The sequence below is a fragment of the Lagenorhynchus albirostris genome, chromosome 15, assembly GCF_949774975.1.
Source record: "Lagenorhynchus albirostris chromosome 15, mLagAlb1.1, whole genome shotgun sequence".
Lineage (NCBI taxonomy): Eukaryota > Metazoa > Chordata > Mammalia > Artiodactyla > Delphinidae > Lagenorhynchus > Lagenorhynchus albirostris.
This window is the reverse complement of record NC_083109.1, coordinates 63,757,469-63,776,482: the sequence shown is the minus strand read 5'-3', so window position 1 is coordinate 63,776,482 and position 19,014 is coordinate 63,757,469. Positions and strand designations below refer to the sequence as shown.

Here is a 19,014-nt window from a genome sequence, read left to right as displayed (position 1 = left end):
TAAATCCAATCTCTCATGGGTGACTGAAGGATACAATGAAAAATGATTGCTTTGTCATTTTTACACTAACACAAATATACCATGGAAACTAGAAACTGGCAGAAAAATGGGAGGCCACTGCCACTGGCTATTTCTCACCCAACGCGGCTTTGCAGGTGAGACCTGAGGTCTTTCGCAGGATCAGCCCCCCTCCAGCACCAGGTAGATCACTTGACTGCGTGGTTCTCTTTGCGACAGACAGACAGAGCTTGAGGAGGAAAACTGCAGCTAAAAGGCAGCCGCCGCTAGAGGGATAGAAGCGCGGTGGTTCAGCATCTCGCCGCTGGCACCAAAGCCTCTGAGCGCAGAGCCTGGCTCTGTCACTGAGCAAATGTGTGATTTTAGGCAAGTATCCTCCCTCTCTGTGCGTCAGGTTCCTGGACTACAGAGTTGTCAGAAGAATGAATGACCTAATATGGCTAAAACGCTTAAGATAGTCCCTGGCATTCAGCAATCCCTAGGTCAAGGTTAAGCATTATTATCTAAGCACAGGTTCTTGTACGGAGACCTTGGCGCCCTGCTCTTTCTGGTTGCAGGGAAGGAGAGTAATGAACAGCTAGAGATAGGTGTTACCATTGCCTCTGCATTTCCCTTTATCTTTGGAGAAACTGGATTACTCATTCGACACATTCAGATGGCAGGTTTACTAAAGGCTCCGCAGAGCAGAGAGGCTGAGATGTGGGTTTTGAAGTCAGGCAGACAGAAATGAGTCTGAAAGGTCTCCCACTTGCAAGTGTGACCCCGGGCAAGCTACTCGACCTCCCCAAGCCTCAGTTTCCCCATCTGTAACATGGGGTTAGCAAACAGACTTTGCTCCTGGAACACAGATGAGACTGGCCTCGTGGCTAAATGGGGGCTGCAGATGACCCTGGCAACTCCAGGATAATGTGATGTGTGCTCCACTGGTGAGCGGGTAAGGTGATTTGGGGGTACACAGTCTGAGCACCTCATGGAGATGTAGGGAGAGAGTCCCAGAAGACTTCCAGAAGGAAGTGATGTTGAAAGAAATTCTTAACGCTTAATTGACAAATAATTTGAGAGAGGAGAAAAAGCAAGCTGGTTTTATTGATTTGTGCAAAAAGGAGGGACTAGCTCGGACTGACTGTCATCCACCGGCCGCCTCAAGGGCCACGCCCGGGCTCTCCTTCCGCACCAGGGCTCTGATTTCCAAGCCCTGGGCGGCTGACACAGAAGCAGCTGCACCCAAAGGAAGGAATGGCTCAGAGCTCAGAAACTGTCCTAGTGACTCTACCTAGTCCCAGGGCAGGTTCTGGGCGAGACACTCACGGAAGCTGAGGAAAGCATCCTAAACTGCCCGGCTGCGTAAGCGGGTCCACTGTGCCCACCCTGGAGGCTGGCTTCTGAACCGCAATAATCTAACGCTGACTTGTAACAGGTGCTTGTAAATATTCGCTGACTGAACAGAGGGCAAATTTTAAATATTCTCAAACACGGTATTTCATACAGCAACCCGAGGAGGCAGGAGAGGCATCCAACAACCCATTTTACAGGTAAGAAGTGAGGCTCAGAGAAAACAAGTGCCTTGTCTGAGGGTCTGGCAGCTCACTCAGTGGTAGAGGGGCCGCCAGGCTTTCCTGGGGAGACTGGTTCAGAGCCTTCCCCTAAGCCTGCACTAGCTCAGTGCCAGTGGAACACCCCCGGGCACACTGCCTGCTTGAGTCTGTCTCACCGCTGGAGGCACTGAGGATTCCCCTCTGTGCCCTGGATGTCCTGGAAAACAAAGGTGCCACAGGAGGTGAGGCCCCCAGGAGTTGGCAGCCCGCGTTCAGGCTGGGGTGGAGGTGGGGGTCAGGGCCCAAAGGTGGAAAGAGCACAGTTCTCTGGAGGGGATGTGGGACCCGTCCCCGGTCCCGGACTGCCAGAGCCTTGCCTGTCTTTCGGGCTGGGCTTCCCTTGGCTCTCCGGTGATTTCGGTTTGGTCCCTACAGATGCCTCTGCTCCATTCTCCTCGCTCAAGACAAAGACATAGATCATCTAGACCCAGTGATTTGCGGAATTAAAATCCGGCTGGGAAGATGACAGACCAACCCTCCTGCTCATAGTCAGACCCCAGGTGGTCTTGTTAGTTCTTCAACCTCCTTACGCCTCCTACTGCCTCAGAGCCTTTGCACACGATGGACCCTGGTCCTGGAAGACTCCCCCTCCTGCTCTTTCCCTAGGTAATTCCTCCCACTCTTCATCTCTCAGTCCCACTAAAATTCAACCACATGTCTCTGCAGAATCGGTGGTGCGGTTGCAATTCTGCACTTATTTTTGTGCTCACTGGATTCGTGTGTCTCCCCTCCCACGTTTAACAGGCTGTAAGCTCCATAAGGACAGGGATTCTGTCTTCCTCCCAAACAGATCCTGCAAACCTAGTGCCCCGCATAGACAGAGGACGTGCGGTGGATAACTGCTGAATGAGTGAATGTTGAAGGGAGTGGGGGACAGACACTTTCAGTCCCCAGCTGGTGGCTATGCCACTCACAGACTTCTAACTGTTCCATTCCCATCCCAGTGCATGAGGGCCTCTGCATAGCTCCCGGGACAGGTAGCTTGAGCCACTGAAGCTCAAAACAACCGTGTTATCTTCTTACCCAGGGAGGATAAGATTGAGGCCTATGACATGCCAAGCAGTGCTATTCTCAGATGAGTAAGACAGAGCCCCTGCCACGTGGAGGGTGGCTCTGGGGCAGAGACAGATAAACAGTAGGGGGCGCTTTCTTCATGCCCCATGTGCAATCTCAGAGCAAATGCTGACCAGCAACTCCCAAGAGCTCTCCTGGCTTCTGTCCTCACCCCTAGCATCTACTGTCAATACCGCAGCCTGGGGATCCTGTTACACATGTCAGGTCAGCCCCCACCCCCAGCCCTGCTCAAATCCCTTCAGCAGCTCCCCCTGGTCACCCAGGTAAGAACAAAATCCTTACTGGTCTGCAAAGCCCCCGATTAGTCAGGCTCTCTGCAGAGCTGCTCCAAGCAGTGGTCCACAAATGCAGGGTTATCAACATGCTCCTGGAGCCCTAGTCTCTAGATGTCATTGTGAGCACATGAGAAGGAAAAAAAAAATCCATCTAACCATGATCCCCTTGTCTCAAATACACTGCGGAAGCCTTGGGAAATGTCTGCCTGAAGTTTCCGAACCGGTTGCCTGGGTGAGGCCAGGGAGGGCGCTAATCCCGCTCTTTCAGGGCTGGTGTTTTCATCTTCTTTCCGCGCCTAAACCTTTCAGCTCTGCCTTCTAGGCATGGCAGTCAGGGAACAAACACACCCTGATGATAACTTTCAGAGTGAAGGGCAGAGCCTGCAGCTGGCAGGCCATTCCGGGAGGAGGAAGGTGGGAGGGAGGCGAGGGGGGCATTTATGATATTTCCCATAACTGCATATTTCTCTTTCTAAAAAGCCATGTGGGCAACAGCTGGCTGTTTTTACGATTCCCAAATGCGGAGGGGGTCAAATACCACGGTGCTTTAGAAGGAGAAGGCCACGTGGGATTGGCCTGTGGAGACCCACCTTCCGATGGGGGGCCTTGGGGGACTGTTGGCCACACGACCTGGCACACAGCAGAGCTCAATAAATGTTTGCTCAAGGGTCAGGCTTGAGTCGTCTTTGTGCCCCAAAGAAACCCCTCAGCCCAGAACACCAACAGTTGGTCACCCCCATCCAGTCCATCGGCCAATCCTAGCAGCTTTTTCCTACTACCCTATCCTCTCACTGGGGCCGCGGCAAGAACCTCTCCACAATTTCCCGGTTTCTACTCCTTCCTTAAAGCTAAATCACGTGAGAAGCAGGACTGGTGGATCGTACAGTAGTTCTGTTTTTCATTTTCTCAGGACCCTCCAAACTGTTCTCCACAGTGCCTGCACCATTTTGCATTCCCACCAACAATGTACAAGGATTCCAATTTCTCTGCATCCTCACCAACACTTGTTGTCTTTTGTGTGAGGTGATATCTCACTGGGTATTTATCGAAAAGAAGTGAAATCAGCATCTCAAAGAGATATTATATTAGCACACCCACATTCACTGCAGCATAGCCAAGACGTGGAAACAACCTCAAGGTCCACTGAGGAATGAAGGGACTAAAAAATTCGGACTTACAATGCAATATTATTCAGCTTTAAAAAACGAAGGACTCCTGCAATGTGTAACAACATGGACGAGCCTGGAGGACATCATGCTGAGTGAAATAAGCCAGACACAGAAGGACAAATACTGAACGATTCTACTTATACGAGGAATATAAAACAGTCAAACTCATAGAAGCAAAGAGCAGAATGGTGGTTGCCAGAGGCTGGGGGGATGGGGAATGGGGTTCCATGGGTATAGGGTTTCAGCTGAGCAAGATGAATAAGTTCTAGCGATCTGCTGTACGACACTGTGCCTGTAACCAGCAATACACCATTGTGCGCTTGAAAATCTGTTCAGAGAGTGGATCTTACGTTAAGTGTTCTTATCAAAATAAGATAAGGGCTTCCCTGGTGGCGCAGTGGTTGAGAGTCCGCCTGCCGATGCAGGGGACACGGGTTCATGCCCCAGTCCGGGAAGATCCCACATACCGCAGAGTGGCTAGGCCTGTGAGCCATGGCCACTGAGCCTGCGCGTCCGGAGCCTGTGCTCTGCAATGGGAGAGGCCACAACAGTGAAAGGCCCACGTACCACAAAAAAACCAAAAAAACAAAAACAAAAACAAAATAAGATAAAAAAATGTTAAAGTAGCATAAAATTTAAAAAAAAATTCAAAATCAGATAATGTTAAAACTCTTCAGTTCCTCCAATGGCTCTCATCTCTTTGACATCAGTATCCGAACCCCCTGCGGGGGCCTGGCCATTACCTCTGGCCTCTGACCCTTCACCCTTCTGCTCCCCTCACTGCTCCCTCTGCTTCAGCCATACTGACCTCCTGGCTGCCTCTGGAACAAGCCAGGCTGTTTGCTAGGACTGTTTCCTCTTCCCGGTGACACTGCCGCCGCGGCTCCTCAGAGGGGCCTTCTGGCCACCTACCTAAAACGTCCACCTCCCCTGTCCTGTCGCCTGCTGTGCTTGTCTACGAGCTCTCGTCACACCAGACGGTGGACTGTAGGTCTACTGGGTCACCGGTCCCCTCTGGCCTCTCCCATTAGGGCAGAAGTGCTACCAAGGTGGGGCCTCAGGCTGCACGCCTCCCAGAGTCACCATCCAGCTTGTGGCAACAGACATGGTGCTCTGAGCTGTGTAGGGCAGAGGCCCTGCGGGGACGAGGCGTCCTGTGCTTTTGTTCACTGTTACGTCCCCAGATACTAGAATAAGAGCTGGCAAAGGGCAGCTCACCACTGCCTGTTTTGGTATGGCCTGCGAGCTAAGAGCACTTTTTACATTTTTAAATAACTGAAAAAAAATCAAATGGATGACCTTTCGTGACACATGAACATCCTGTGAAATTCACATTCTGATGCCCAGAATCAAGTTTTATTGGAACACAGCCATGCTGGTCGTTTATGTATCGCCTGTGGGTGCTTTCATGCAGAGTTGAGTAGTTGTGACAGAGACCCTGCAGCCTGCAAGGCCTCATACTGTATTTACTATCTGCCCCTTCGCAGAACACGTTTGGGGAGTGCTGGCCTGGGACGTCCAATGGCACCTAGTGGGCGACCAATGAATGGGGTCTGCTGACTTTTTCTGGACTGACCGCGGTCAGGGTCCTACCCCTCCCTCAGAAGCCCAAGGAGGGCCTTTGGCATGAGGTTACTCCGACCCCGATGAACTGTTACTGGAAACCTCCTTTTCACTGGGGTTTGACGAGAGAAAGCCGAGAAGGAGTCCTCTGCAAACCTGGCCTTCAGGCACGTCGGCCCCATCGGCTTCGCTGAGCCGCAGGAAGATCATCTGGCTTCATCACGGCCACCCTGGTAGCGCGGTGTCTCTGAGTTGTCCACGGCTCTTCCCTCATTGTCTCATCCTGAGCGATACAGCAAAGACCCGGGAGAAAGCAGTGTTCCTGCCCCGACAGATGGGGAATCTGAGGCGACAGTCTCCCCTCAGCCACCTCCATCCGGAAGCCATCTGTCCAGAGTCTCTGGCTTCCTGCAAAGACTGATGGGTAAAGACGGGTTGCTGCGTCCAAGGACGGTTGCCTTTTCATCAGAAACCTCCTCCGGTCCGTCCTCACTCCTAATACTGGAGCCACTGCCCCTGCCACGTGCACGTGCTTGCAAACCTGCAGCCGGTCAGCTGACTGAAAAGGGAGAGCCCCTGCTCATCACTCATCGGAGGACCACCGGCCCACTCAGAGGCTCGGGCCCGGAGCCCCCGCTACGGTGGCCCCCAACCCCCCTCTCAGTGACTGCTTTCCGTGGAACCTCTCCGTTTTCCTCTCTCATTCTTCACCTGGACACCTGGGCTGCAGTCACTCCACTGGCTTTACCTGGCACAGCAAAGAGTGAGGAGGTGTCAGAGGCACCCTGGTAACTGGTGGGGCCTCTCTTGAGATGTTTTTTTTTTTTCTCTTGAGGCATTTTAACTCAAGATGAAAGGAGGCTGGTGGCCTATGAGGGCCTTTGGAGAGAGCATGTTGACATTTAATTGTTCCCAGTGTAATGAGGCATTGCCTGCTTAGAATGCCTCTTACAGGTCAAATGGTCTTTATTGGGAAAGCTACCTCTGCCCCTCACCAGGGTTGGTGTGTCCTCTGTGGCCGGGGCTCCCCACGGAAGGTGTGGTCCAGGAAGGCTTCTCTGAGGAAGAGGCATTTAGGCTGAGATCTGGAGAGGGAAGAGGTGGGGTGGAGTTTGCAGTGGGAGCAACAATGCAGGGGGCTGGGACGAGCAGGAGGGAGCGGCTGAGGCACGCGGGGCCTTGTCTGAAGACCAGAGCGAGACATCTAGGGCTGGTCACCCTACAGGTGGGCCTTCCACTCTTCTCAACGCCACCACCACTGCCTTGCTACAGCCGACAGCCAAACACATTCGCCGTACCCTACCCGCCTCTGCACCAGGGGTTTCATATTCACGGTCCCATGTCAGCCAACAACCCTATGAGGATAGGATACGAGTATCTGTGTCCGTTTTACAGATGAGGAAGCTGAGGCACTAGGAAGTCAGGGTCACACCACTAGCCAAGACAGAACCAGGATTCAAAACCCAGTGTCAGCAGATCTTCCGATGGAAAAGCTCCTTCCAGCCCAGGCCACCCTGGGCCTTCCATCCAACATGGTTTCATTTCCATGGAACTCTGGGAGGTCCGGTTGGAGTGCCTGGAGGCTCTTGGGTGATTCTGGAGCCTAAGGAAGGGACAGGAGGCCTAGGCAACTGTGGGAGGTAAGGGGGGCCACTGGCGGCTGGGCCACCTGGGTGCGGAACGTGGGCGGGGGTGGGGTCCGGTGGCTTGGCGGCTGCAGTGAGCACGGCGGCTCTGGGAGGAAAGAGGGGCGCTGCGGGATTAGAAACAACCTGCTCGGAGGCCAGGCTTGGGGGCCGATGGGGTAGAGGACCCCGCCTGACCTCACCGCATCTCACTCCTGGGGGCTGTGAGTGGATGGTCCGCAGATCCGCGTTTTCCTCCTGAGAACATGTCACCATTCCAGCTGCTTCCTCCCAGAGGCTGGCAGTGAAGCAGATGAGTCACAGGGGCAAGGTATCCGTGCAGAGCACACCAATCCGGGGGTTCTAGACTCTTCCTATTCCCTGAAGGTGCTGGGCTGTGGGGACTGGAGGCATGGGGATCAGAGGAGGAGCCCTTCACACAAGCCAGCATTTCACATCGATCCCCTCGTAACTTTTCAGACTTCAAGCCATGAGGAATTGTGTCCTTAAGGATATTCAACTTCCGGCATCCTGTCAGCTGAAGTCTGGGTGACGCTGAGTTCGGCAAAATGACAAACAGTGCGTACATCTGCGTGCGGACGTGTAAGTGTATGTGTCTGTCTGTTTACACACATTCCTACTTCCCCTCCCCTCCCCTCCCCACTTGGCTTCCTCACTGCCCTCAGAGCTGGAGCTCAAATCCCTCCTGAGCGGAGGGAAATCCGGCTGTCATGGTTTCCAGAAAGGGAACGCGATCTCCGTATGGGGTGTAATTGCATCTTAGCTTTCTGCAGAAGAATAGTTTACGGCTTAAATGCTATTAATTGTAAGCTGTTTTGTTCCACGGGAAGTTGTTCGTTGATAACTACCCAATTAGGGTTCTTTTGCAATTAGTCTATTCACAGAGAATTTATTGCAAAAGGGGAAGGCTGTGGTGCAGGAAATGAAGGCACTGCCCGGGCTGGTGTGCCAAGGCTCAGACGCCCATCTTATTACCCAGCTCCCAGCTCCCTGGAGGGTGTGCCACTTTGGCGGACGCAGCAGAGGCCCCAGGGAATCCCCCAGGCTGCACAGCCATGCTGGAGGTGTCTCAGCGGGACCAGGACAGGCCACATCAGCCCGCTCGCTCCCCCATCAACACCCACCCTTCTCCTTGCAACTGTACTGATGGCGGAGAGAGACAGCCTGCGGGCTCGGGACATCCCCGAGCTCGGACCGTTTAGGCTAAAGTGAAACCTGCCTCCTAAAGAGGGAAAGGCTCTCGGGAGGACTCAGCCTCTGTATTCCTGAGATACGACACCAGCCCTGCCATCTACTAGCCATGCACCTGTGACCAAGGACTAAACCTCGTTGAGCCCCCATTTCATCATCCATTAAACGGGTCGATAAGAGACCGACCTCATAGGGCTGGTGTGAGGATACAGTGGGATGGGAGGCACAGTGCTGGAGGTATTACTACACAGAACTGGTACCTTGCAGGGATCAGCACACTATGGCCCATGGGCCACATCCCACCCACAGCCTGTTTTGTAAACTGAGTTTTATTGGAATAACCAAGTGCATTTGCGTATCTATCGTCCTGGCTGTTTTCGAGATATAATGGCAGAGTTGAGGAGTTGCGACAGAGACGGCACAGCCTACGAAGCCTCAAATATTTACTCGGGCCCTTTACAGAAAGAGTGTGTTGACCCTTGGTACACAGCGAGGACCCACTGTCATTCTCATGGAAAGACATTCAGCTCAGGCCTCTGCCGGGCCATGCACTGGCTAAGAAAAAGACTTTGGAAACATTTCCACTTATTTATTCTGCCACAATCTGCCAAGTCGTGTCAAGAGTATGACGGGGACCCCGGGACTGCTTAGACGAGGTTTAAAATGCAAGAGAGAAGCAAACCTTTTCTTTTTAGACCTTGCTATTGAAAAGAGAGTATAGTACAGATACATGTTTCCAACAGAAAACTTAAAAAATACAGATGAACTTGAGTAATGAGTTGAAGCTGTCCCCACTGCACCCCACCCAGAGGGCCACGTGAAGGGCTTGCCGTGGACACCTCCAAGCCTCTTTACACACTTACCCACGTGGCCATCCCCCACCTGAGCCACACCCTCCGTTCTGTAACCAGCGGTCAACAGAGAAGCATGTGTGAGAGATGAGGAGGCCTGAATTTTAGCCCAAGTTCAGCCTCTAAGTGATTAGGTGACCTTGTTGGTAAGTCTCCCCTCCTCTATGGACCTCGTTTCTTACCTGTCCAGTGGAGAGACGGAATTAGGATTTCTCTAGGGGTGATCTAGTCCCCTTTTCCTTGGGAGCCATTCTTACCATGCACATCCTTCTCTCTCGAGAGATGGGGGATTGAGGAAGCACTAGGCATCTTCCTGCCTGGCTTCCAAATCCTCCAATGTTGGGGGAACTGAGAGCCCCCTGCCCCTACCCTACCTCTTGGTCCAGCTCTGTTGTCACCTTTCCTGATGCTCTGACCTTCTGTCTCGACAAAGAGGCGGACCCAGCCGCTGGGACCATGGACCCATTCCTCTTCCACGCGTGGACCCTGTCCCTGCCCCATGCAAGTCTTTCCACGTGTCCTCCCCCAACCCCTGCCCTCAGGACCTCTGGGTTGTCCCATGGTCGGGGACCTTCTCTCTCCACCTGAGAGTGAACTAAAGCATTTGGTAGTATCTGAATTTAGAAGCAACAAGGAGGTATTTTGAACGCTTGACCATTTAGTGAGGGATAGCGGGGTACCCCTTGCACTGATTATGGCCGATGAGAATGAGGGGTGACCAAGAGCAAATTGGGAAACGGGCCGCAAGGGAAGACCAGGTGGGAAGACCCTTCGAGCATTTAATGCAGGGCACTCCCTGGACAGATAAGGAAGATGGAACCAGTGAGCGGAAAGGGCTTTTCCTATCAGTTCATGGCTGAACTCAACTAGAACACAATCTCTCCACTTCAAACGCATCCCTCCCTGTCTGTTCCCAATGACACTGGCTCTTTCTTTGTAGAAAGTGTCTTTTGGATGCAGTCCGCCCTCTGCATGGAGAAAACCACTGGACGAACTAATTCACAAACTATTTGGGATGTAACGTCTTCTGCAAGGAAAAATAAAATCTACTGGCTTACAATGAGCTTATGTGGGGACGAGGGTACATGGGTGAAACAGTAGTGACCACCACGAGTTAACTGTAGCCAGATGATGGGAACATGAAGGTTCTCCCTACTCTGAGGTGGGTTTGAAATTTTCTGCCATAACATATTTCTTTTTTTTAAGAAGGGATCTTGACAAAATATGACCTAACCCAGGATGGCAATATCTCTATCTCAGGATGTCTCTACCCGCAGGCTTGTAAGGCCACTTACAAGCCACGTGACCTTAGGGAAGTCGTTTTACGTCTCTCACGTGTAAAAAAGTTATGCTCACGATGACGGTGCTAGCCTCACTGGGCGGTGGGTGAGATGAGCTGATTGAATGCAAAGTGCCCGTGCTGTGCCCGGGACACAGTGAGCACTTGGTAATTGTTATTACCCCCCTTTCACACGCACTGGAAAAGGTGAAACCTGCCAGCAAGGAATACGTGTCAGAGGCGTGAGGTGAGATGCAGAGATGCACGGTGATGCCTCACCTGTGCAAAACTGTCCCCCCCCAGTTTCTGAGGACCCTCCCCTGTGCTTGTGAACGCCGCTGTTACAGCTCTGACTCGCACTGCATCGCAGCAAGAGGTCTGATTTATCACTGGTCATCAGCACAGAGAATAGGGCCCAGCACAGGGCAGGAGGGAGGGAGGGAGAGAGAGGACGGGAAGGAGGGAGAAAATAAGGAAGGAAGGAATTTTAGGCGGAGGAAGATGGGAAGGATGTTTTCCAGAGCCTCCAATGTCAATGCAACCAACTAGAAAGCTTTCAAATCTTATTCAATTACAGTAACATTGGTGTCAATTTTAATCCCAATATTCTGCTGAGACAGAAAACAAACCATATCAATACCATTGCCTCCTACGACTTCCACATTAGCCCCGACTGCACTGTATTTTATCCTTGGCCACCAAAGCAACAGGTTAAAGCTGTAACAAAAGGTAATTTGATTTTGCGAAACTTTTCTCACACGAGACTTCTGAACTCAGGGAGGCCCAAAGCAAAAGATCTCCTGTCTTCATCTGGGGTTTGAAAACTAGGGCGGTTATTCTGAGAAGGTCTGAGAATGTGAGCAGAACGGGGCTGGGACTTACCTTCGAGGGGGCAGAACCGAGTGACCTTCTCGGGCATCAGTAGCCCAAGCTTGTGGCGGCAGTAGGTCTCCCCGATCTCCTGGCGGCAGTGCTTGGACTTGGAGCGGGACAGGGCGGAGATGGCCTCCTTACCCGAGATGTCACACTTGAGGGGCCGGTCAGACTTGATCTCGGGGGAGCTGCCCCCACTCTTCCGGGCGTGGGGCTGTCTGGGGGCATCCTTCCCTCGGCTGCCGTTGACCGGCGCTCTCGCACCAGGAGGCAGCACCTCGTTGGCACCTTTCCCTGGGGACAGATGCCCCTTCCCCTTCTCCTCCTGCCCCAGCTTCCTCTTCAGAAGCTCCTTCTGTCCTCTCGGAGGCTTCTTCGTCAACTCGGGCTGGTGCTTTTGCTTTTGAGTCCTGGGTGCGAAGTTGCTGTTGTCCACGTTCTCAAAATCCTTGGGTACAGAGTTCTCATTGTTGCTGTCTGTTCGCACTTTCTCTTTCGGCCGGTGAGAGAAGTAGCCATCCTGGAGAAGACAGGAAGGAAACACAGAAGAGAAACTTGACTTTGCCATCACTCTAAGCAGGCCCTGGAGGGTGGGGCACGTAGGCTTGGAAGTCTGGGCCCTGGTTCCACGCCCTGCCTTTGCTACGAGCTTAATGTTAGACCTCATGTTAGGTTTTTCTCTTTGAACCTCAGTTTCCCAACCTGGAAATAGAAGATGTTCCAACTAGAAAATAAAGCTTTTGCAAGCTCTAACGTGCTACGACTATGATCCTCAATGCTTGTTATTAACCACACCCCCTTTTCATATAAGTCTCCTTGGTTGTCTCTGCTACTGGAATCTGGACAGTTTGTTCCAAGCTTCCTGTTTAAATTCTAGCAGCAAGCACTGTGATGGTTTATTTAATGGCTAGAAATGCCATAATAAAGCTCTAAGGGGAGAAAATATTGGTAGGCTAGTATATAATTTACATTGCCTTTAGGACATGCTCGTAGATCTATGCCCGTAAGAGAAATCAGACCGTGCCATAGTGAATTCTGAGGGGGAGGCATCACCGGCTATCTTGAGGGGAATATGCCCTTTATAGGACAATCCTATGCAAGGATCCTACAGTGAGTCCCAGGGGGATGAAAACTTGTGACAGTCTTATGTTTGAGCTTTGACTCTTGATGTCTGTACCTAGAGGAGAACTGATTAAGTCACGGGGTGGGGGGGCAGGGTGTCAAGAGAAAGGCCAAGAATCATTCTGGAGAAAATGAGTCTTTCTGGGAAGGCGGGCACCCCAAACTCAGCTTCTCCATGGGTAGGTGGGCCCTGGCCATTTTGACCTCGGATCAAATGCACTGGTCAACTACCATCCTGCATCACTTCCAAAACACATTGCTTCTGCTTAGAGCCCATTATCAAGGCCTTAACCTGAAAGAGAATCCACTGTCCCAAAGCTAGTCAGAGGCGACACAGAGGCCACAGAGAACGCTAATTGACTCCATAAATCTACACCCATTGCTCTAGAAACACACTGGCAATGAGTAGCAATTCTGAGGGCAGACATCCTCGTTCGTTTTCCTAAATGTGCCGATTAAAGGTTCTCAAGGAAGAGGGTGGTGGAGAGCAGTGGAGGTAGTGCTGGTGCCCAGGACTGGCTGACATGCAGCTGACACTGAGCGTGGCTCCTCCTTCAGCAGGTCTGCAAACTACTGCCCTCCCCAAACCAAATCCTGCCCGCCATTTGTTTTTGTAAATAAAGTTTTACTGAAACGCAGCCACGCCTGTTCATTTATGGACTGTCTATGGCTGCTTTCCTGCTACAACAGCAGAGGTGAGCGGTTGCCATAGAGACTGGTCTGCAAAGCTTAAAATATTTCTAGCTGGCCCTTTAAGAAAAAGTGTGCAGACCCCAGCTCTCCAAGAACTGTGAGTTTAGAAGGTTCCCCCGGGCTTGGTTTGACTGCCCTTGTCTCCAATGTCCCCATTTGGCCCAGCAACGTGTCTGCCCTCTTCTTGCCTTTGTCCCATCTCCCCAAGCACCAATTTCAAGAGGCCGTAAGAATGAAGACTACACTGAGATACCTCGTGGCCATTCTGTAAGTTGATGTTACTTTTATTCTCATTTTGCAGGTACTGGGCATCAGTGACTTATCCAAGGTAACTCAGCTGGTTGGTGGTGAAGCTGAGATTCAAGCCAGATAGACTGCAGACCCCATGCCCTAGGCTACCAGCTCCACCAGCCACTTCCAGGAAGCTGCAGAGCCCTTCTGATCCCCATCACTCTGTCCCCTTAAGCACTGCAGCCTGGCTCCCTTCCCATCCACTCCCACCCAGCTAAATGGATCTGGGATAGGCATGTCATCTCCAAATAGCCGTGTCAAGGCTGGTCAGTGGCCATTAGGTGGCAGGGAGTCACAGAGAGGGAGAGGACAGTAAGGAGGGGCCGCGAAGCACCAGGAGCTTGAGGTGGCAGGAGCTGAGAGGCAATGGGTAGGAAGAAGGAAACAAGGAGAGGCCGAGGGAGAGTGGAGTCTGTGATGGGTCCTGGAGTGGCTACTGGTCGTACACAGGAGCTGCTATCACATGCTGGTCTGTGAAGGGGAACTTCTGGTTCTGACACCCGTTTCCAGTCTTTCTTCCTCTCCACGTATCTTGCAAGAAATCCCCCTCAGTGAGGGGCCATCCCTCTGTTCTTATAAACAAACCACACTGATATTCCTCTTTTCCCTTCTTTCTGTCCAGAGGCCCTTGAAGAATGCCAAGCAGCCTCTCGGATGCATTTTCCGAGCACTCGCTGTCAGCAGGCACCATATGCAAACGACGCACAGGTATTACTTACTGGACACCAACAGTCGTCCCGTAAGGGGTACCCTCCTCACTATTCTACAGAAAGAGGCGCCAAGGCTCGTTGCTTTAACACTCGGGCACGGGCACGTATCAAGTGCCAGGCACTGTGCCAAGCCCTTCCATGTTCAACCTTCAGAAGTAACTTTCAAGACAGGTATTACCATTCCCCCATCTTACAAAAGAGGGACAAGGGGATGTTCAGTGATTTGCCCGACATCATTTAGGGGAGGCTGTGAACGCATACCCGTTTAATTCTAAAACTTGCTATAGTTTCATGCCTCTTCTGTTTGGCTGAGAGGTCAAGGGAGGAGCATTTAGCTCCCCCCTCTCTGTGGGGGAATGGATGGGGTATCTCTCTCTTTGCTCATATTAGCCTAGGTTGGGATGGAGCTGGATGGGGGGATGGTATTCAATAAAGCCCTTGACAAATATTCCAGTTCTCTTCCTTCTAGGCACATGACACAATTGTACTTCCCATCCCCTGCAAATGAGGCACAGCCAAGCAACCTGCCGTGGCCAAGGCCAGTGACTCGGGCCAGGGCACAGTTTGCCATGTCCCTCCTTCCCCCATAGCATCCAGCCACACTCCTGATGGTGAAGGCCCTGCATTCCTGAGTGAGGCCAGGGTGGAGGATAGACTCCACCAACCCTCCATGGGCAGAATAAACCTCTGCTGCTGTCACGGAGGTTTGGGGATCTTTGTTACTGCAGCATAGTCTAGCTCATCCGGTTTGGGGATCTTTGTTACTGCAGCATAGTCTAGCTCATCCTGATTAATACAGGAGCCAACCTGATCTGCTTTCTTCCTCTTAGCTGCCCTCAGATACAGGAGCCAGTTTATTATCATTCTTTGCCTCTAACGGTTGGAAAATCAGTTCGATGAGTCCTGCTGCCTGAGAACAAGAATTTAAATTCTGTCCCTAAGCCCGTTTTCTAGAAGTTAACAAGAAGGCAGAGAGTTGAGCAGAAAGGCCTCTGCCCTCACAGCCATCTGCATCCTCTCTCATCAAACACATCCTCAGTACTGTTCCTGGGTTGTTCTCTTTCCTCATCACGAACTGATGATCACCAGTTTGTTCCCCAAGCAGAAAACCTCCATAAAACCACTAATTTCAAAAGCTCACGTTCTCTACCACCTTCTGGCAGAAGTTCTCCAAGCAACACCAGTCGCAGGAAGCACTGCAATCAACGAAGCTAATGTGGCCATCAGAGAACGGCTGGCTCCTCTGGTTAATTTGTGATATCAGGACCAGGCGCCACCATCAATTCTAACAGGACTCCTGATTAATAAGCGTCGTCTACTTAGAGACACCCCCGCGATGGGGATGGTGAGCTCACGGTGGCCCCTTGGCCTTCCGCCTGGCTACTCAGCTGCCAATCAAAAGATTCGAGTGTAAGAGAAAAGGGCAATATTTTGTCTTCTGGAATGAAGAGCTCAGAGATATTCGATAGCTTCCAGAAAAGCCACTGAGCCACAGTCAGTGAGAACCAGGCATCACCCAGAGGCCTGGGATGATCTGTCACACTGAGTCAGGGTTGCTTCCTACAATAGCTGATGAGTTCTCCTACACCTTCCCTCCACAGTTTTCTTTCTTTTCTTGTACATTTTATTTTATCGTGGCAAGAACACTTAACATGAGCTCTACCCTCTTAACAAACGTTTTAAGTGCACAATACAGTATTGCTACCTACAGACACAAGGTAGTACAGCATATCTCTAGAATGTATTCATCCTGCGTAACTGAGACTTTATGCCTGTTGCTTAGCAATTCCTCATTTCCCCTCCCCCAACCCCTGGCAACCACCATTCTACTCTCCGAATTTCTGAGTTTGGCTATTTTAGATTCTCATGTAAGTGGATCAAGCAGCATTTGTCTTTGTCTGTCTGGCTTATTTCACTCAGCATCACACCCTCCGGGTTCATCCATGGCATCACATACGGCAGGATTTCCTTCTTTTTCAAGACTGAATAATATTCCATTGTACGTGTATGTCACATTTTCTTTATCCATCCATCCCTCGATGGGCATGAGATATCACCTTACCTTCCCTCTAACTCTTCACCTGCTCGCCAAGAGGCAAACGGGTCTCAGCTTTTCTCTTCTTCCCCTGGAGAATCAAGATCCAGACATCCAAACCCAGGCTCCCTTCCCTGTAAAAACCAACCTTGGGAGGTTTCCAGGCAAATACATGCGAGATGACTATCATATCCTCAGCACCCATGTCCCCTCATACTCTGGCCCTTCACACGCCTTGTGTCTCTAATCCTCTCGAATGCCCAGTGAAGCAACAGCATGAGTCCTAACGAAGGGGAGGAAAGTAAGGCACAGGGAGATTAAATAACCTGACCAAGGAATGAATGTGATGCTAGAAATGACATGATTCAAATTCTGCATGCCTCAGTTTCCTCATCTGGAAAATGGGGATGTGAAAATAATACTTATGTCATGGGTATTTGGTGAGGATGAATGTATGTCAAAACTTCCAGAATGTGCCCACCACACCCAAAGCAGGAGAAACAATGAGCGAAGAAGTTTCCCTACTAATCAACACTGGGCCTCCACCATCTCACCCCTGATGGTCTCCACCTGGAGGACAGATCAGTTAGTATTTCTTCATTATGATCGGTAGCTGTGTCCCCTTTATTCTTAAGCAATCCAACACTCTCACCTTGGGTTATTTATGCAAATGCAACCCTCTGACTTATTTTATTTTAATGTACTTATTGCAATGATTGCACATTCAAATGTTTGCATGCGAGCTCCAAAACTCTAATTGCTCTGCTGTTGCCTTACCCCTAAGCTGTTGCTAGAATCCATTTTTATTCTGGAGAAATAATTAAATGCAATAATGTCCTCTATTCCCATTCAACCTTGGGCATGTTTAGCGTCAATTTCAATCAGGTAGAAATATGCCAAGCACAAGATGGCTTCGAGAGGCAGGTTACAGGACCCAGGCTGCTGTTTCAGAGACGCCTGGGTCTGCTCTGTCCTTCCTGGTTCTCTAACGTTCAGACTTCAGGATGGATCTCTCCTCACTTGATCAGTTGAATCGGCCCAACCTCCTCCCCTGCACCCAGGTCCTGTTTCCGAGGGGTGGAGGTGGGCTGCTGTGTTTTCAAACTCTCCATTCATTGATAAACCTTTGCTCTTATTTTTGTGTAGAAAGAACACCGAACAAGAAAGGAGGAGACCTGGGTACTTGTCTTGCTTTAGCGACCATCAGATTTTCTCATCTGTAAAATGACAGGTCCTGTGTGTGTGCTGCTGAACATTCTCTGAATTAACCGTTAATCGATACAATCGATGAACAAAGCTCTGCCATTTCGGATCATTGAAAAATAACTGATGGATTTTAGGGGACCAGGGACTGAGGGATAGATGGACGCTCCTAAGTGCACCGTCTTCTCCCTGCCTCATCCTGTGATCATTTTCTCCAGCAGCTCTTTGACCTGGGACAGACCATTTCATCTCCCTGCACCCTGACGTCCTCATCCATCCCAGGGGCTGAGGCTGGCATCTAACTCCCTGGAACTGAGAGAACAGATGAAGCACAGGACACACTGATTGACACGTGCAAGGTGCTTACGAAACATGCATCTATTAGAAAATATGCATACAGTGCTGGCTCTGCCCCAGGCTCTGTTCCCAAGCCCTCTGCAGAGACTAGTTCATTTGATCCCCATGAGGACCCTATGAAGGAGATGCTATGTTATTCTCCCCGTTTTTTGGATGGGATCATGAAGGTTCAGAGAAGTTAAGTGACTAAATCCAGATCTAGGAAGTGGAGGAACCAGGATTCAAACCCAGGCAGTTGGGGTCCAGAGGCCACACCCGCCAACACTGCACCGCCTCTCTGCAGCTATGAGGAATAGAGATGGTGTCAGAGGGGAGCCCCGGCCAGGTGCGCTGTGCAGGCGTGAGGGCGCCTGTCCCACCTGCTCACTCATCATGACCCGTTTAGGGCTTTCTTTTGTGCCATGTGGACGCACTGCCAGCTGAGTAGCTGTTTTCTGTTGAACTCAGTGTCCGAGGCTTCATTCCAATCACCAAGGTGATCAAGGCCATTGAGAGGGGCACATGGGGGAGAAACCCACACCTGCTTCCAGAAGGACTTCTGTGCCAGGGCAGTGGAATGGAGGAGGCGCAGTGTGCATGGCTGCACCCAATTAGGACATGCAATTACCGGGCTGCCAATGCAAATAGACCTCACAGAGGCCCGGCGCCCACCCGCCTGGCTCATTTGCATGCACAAAAAGTGGCAGGGCTGGCCAGAGCTTAGAAACCCGTGGTCTTTGCTGGGCACGGGCAGGCCAGGCTTTAACAGAACCCTCAATAATAAGCCTGGTGTAATTTAGCAAATTTAGTCATGTTAACGGGACGCCCAGCATGGGGTGAGGAGGGAGGGAGCTGGATGGATAGAGCTGGCTTGGAATCCAGCCTCTGCCCCTTAACCTTGAGATACAGAGAAAGAAGCTTAGCCTCTCACAGCCTCAGTTTTCTCATCTACAAAAAAAAAGGGGTAGGAAGACCTACTTTGCAAAGGTGCAGGAGAGATTAAATAATAGGGCACACTCATATTTAATTCTAGTTAACAACAGAACAATTAGCATGAGGCTTGATATGTACTCAGCACTCAATCGACATT

The 19,014-nt window shown here is 51.1% G+C and overlaps 1 protein-coding gene across 2 annotated transcripts in view; it reads right to left on the bottom strand.

The window, feature by feature from the left end:
* Nucleotides 1-19,014, bottom strand: part of XYLT1 (xylosyltransferase 1) — a 317,259-nt gene that overhangs the window by 140,595 nt on the left and 157,650 nt on the right. For both annotated transcript variants that reach the window (XM_060122535.1, XM_060122536.1), the window contains exon 3: nt 11,544-12,054. In XM_060122535.1, the coding sequence (XP_059978518.1) occupies nt 11,544-12,054 (511 nt within the window). The remainder of the gene's footprint in view (nt 1-11,543; nt 12,055-19,014) is intronic.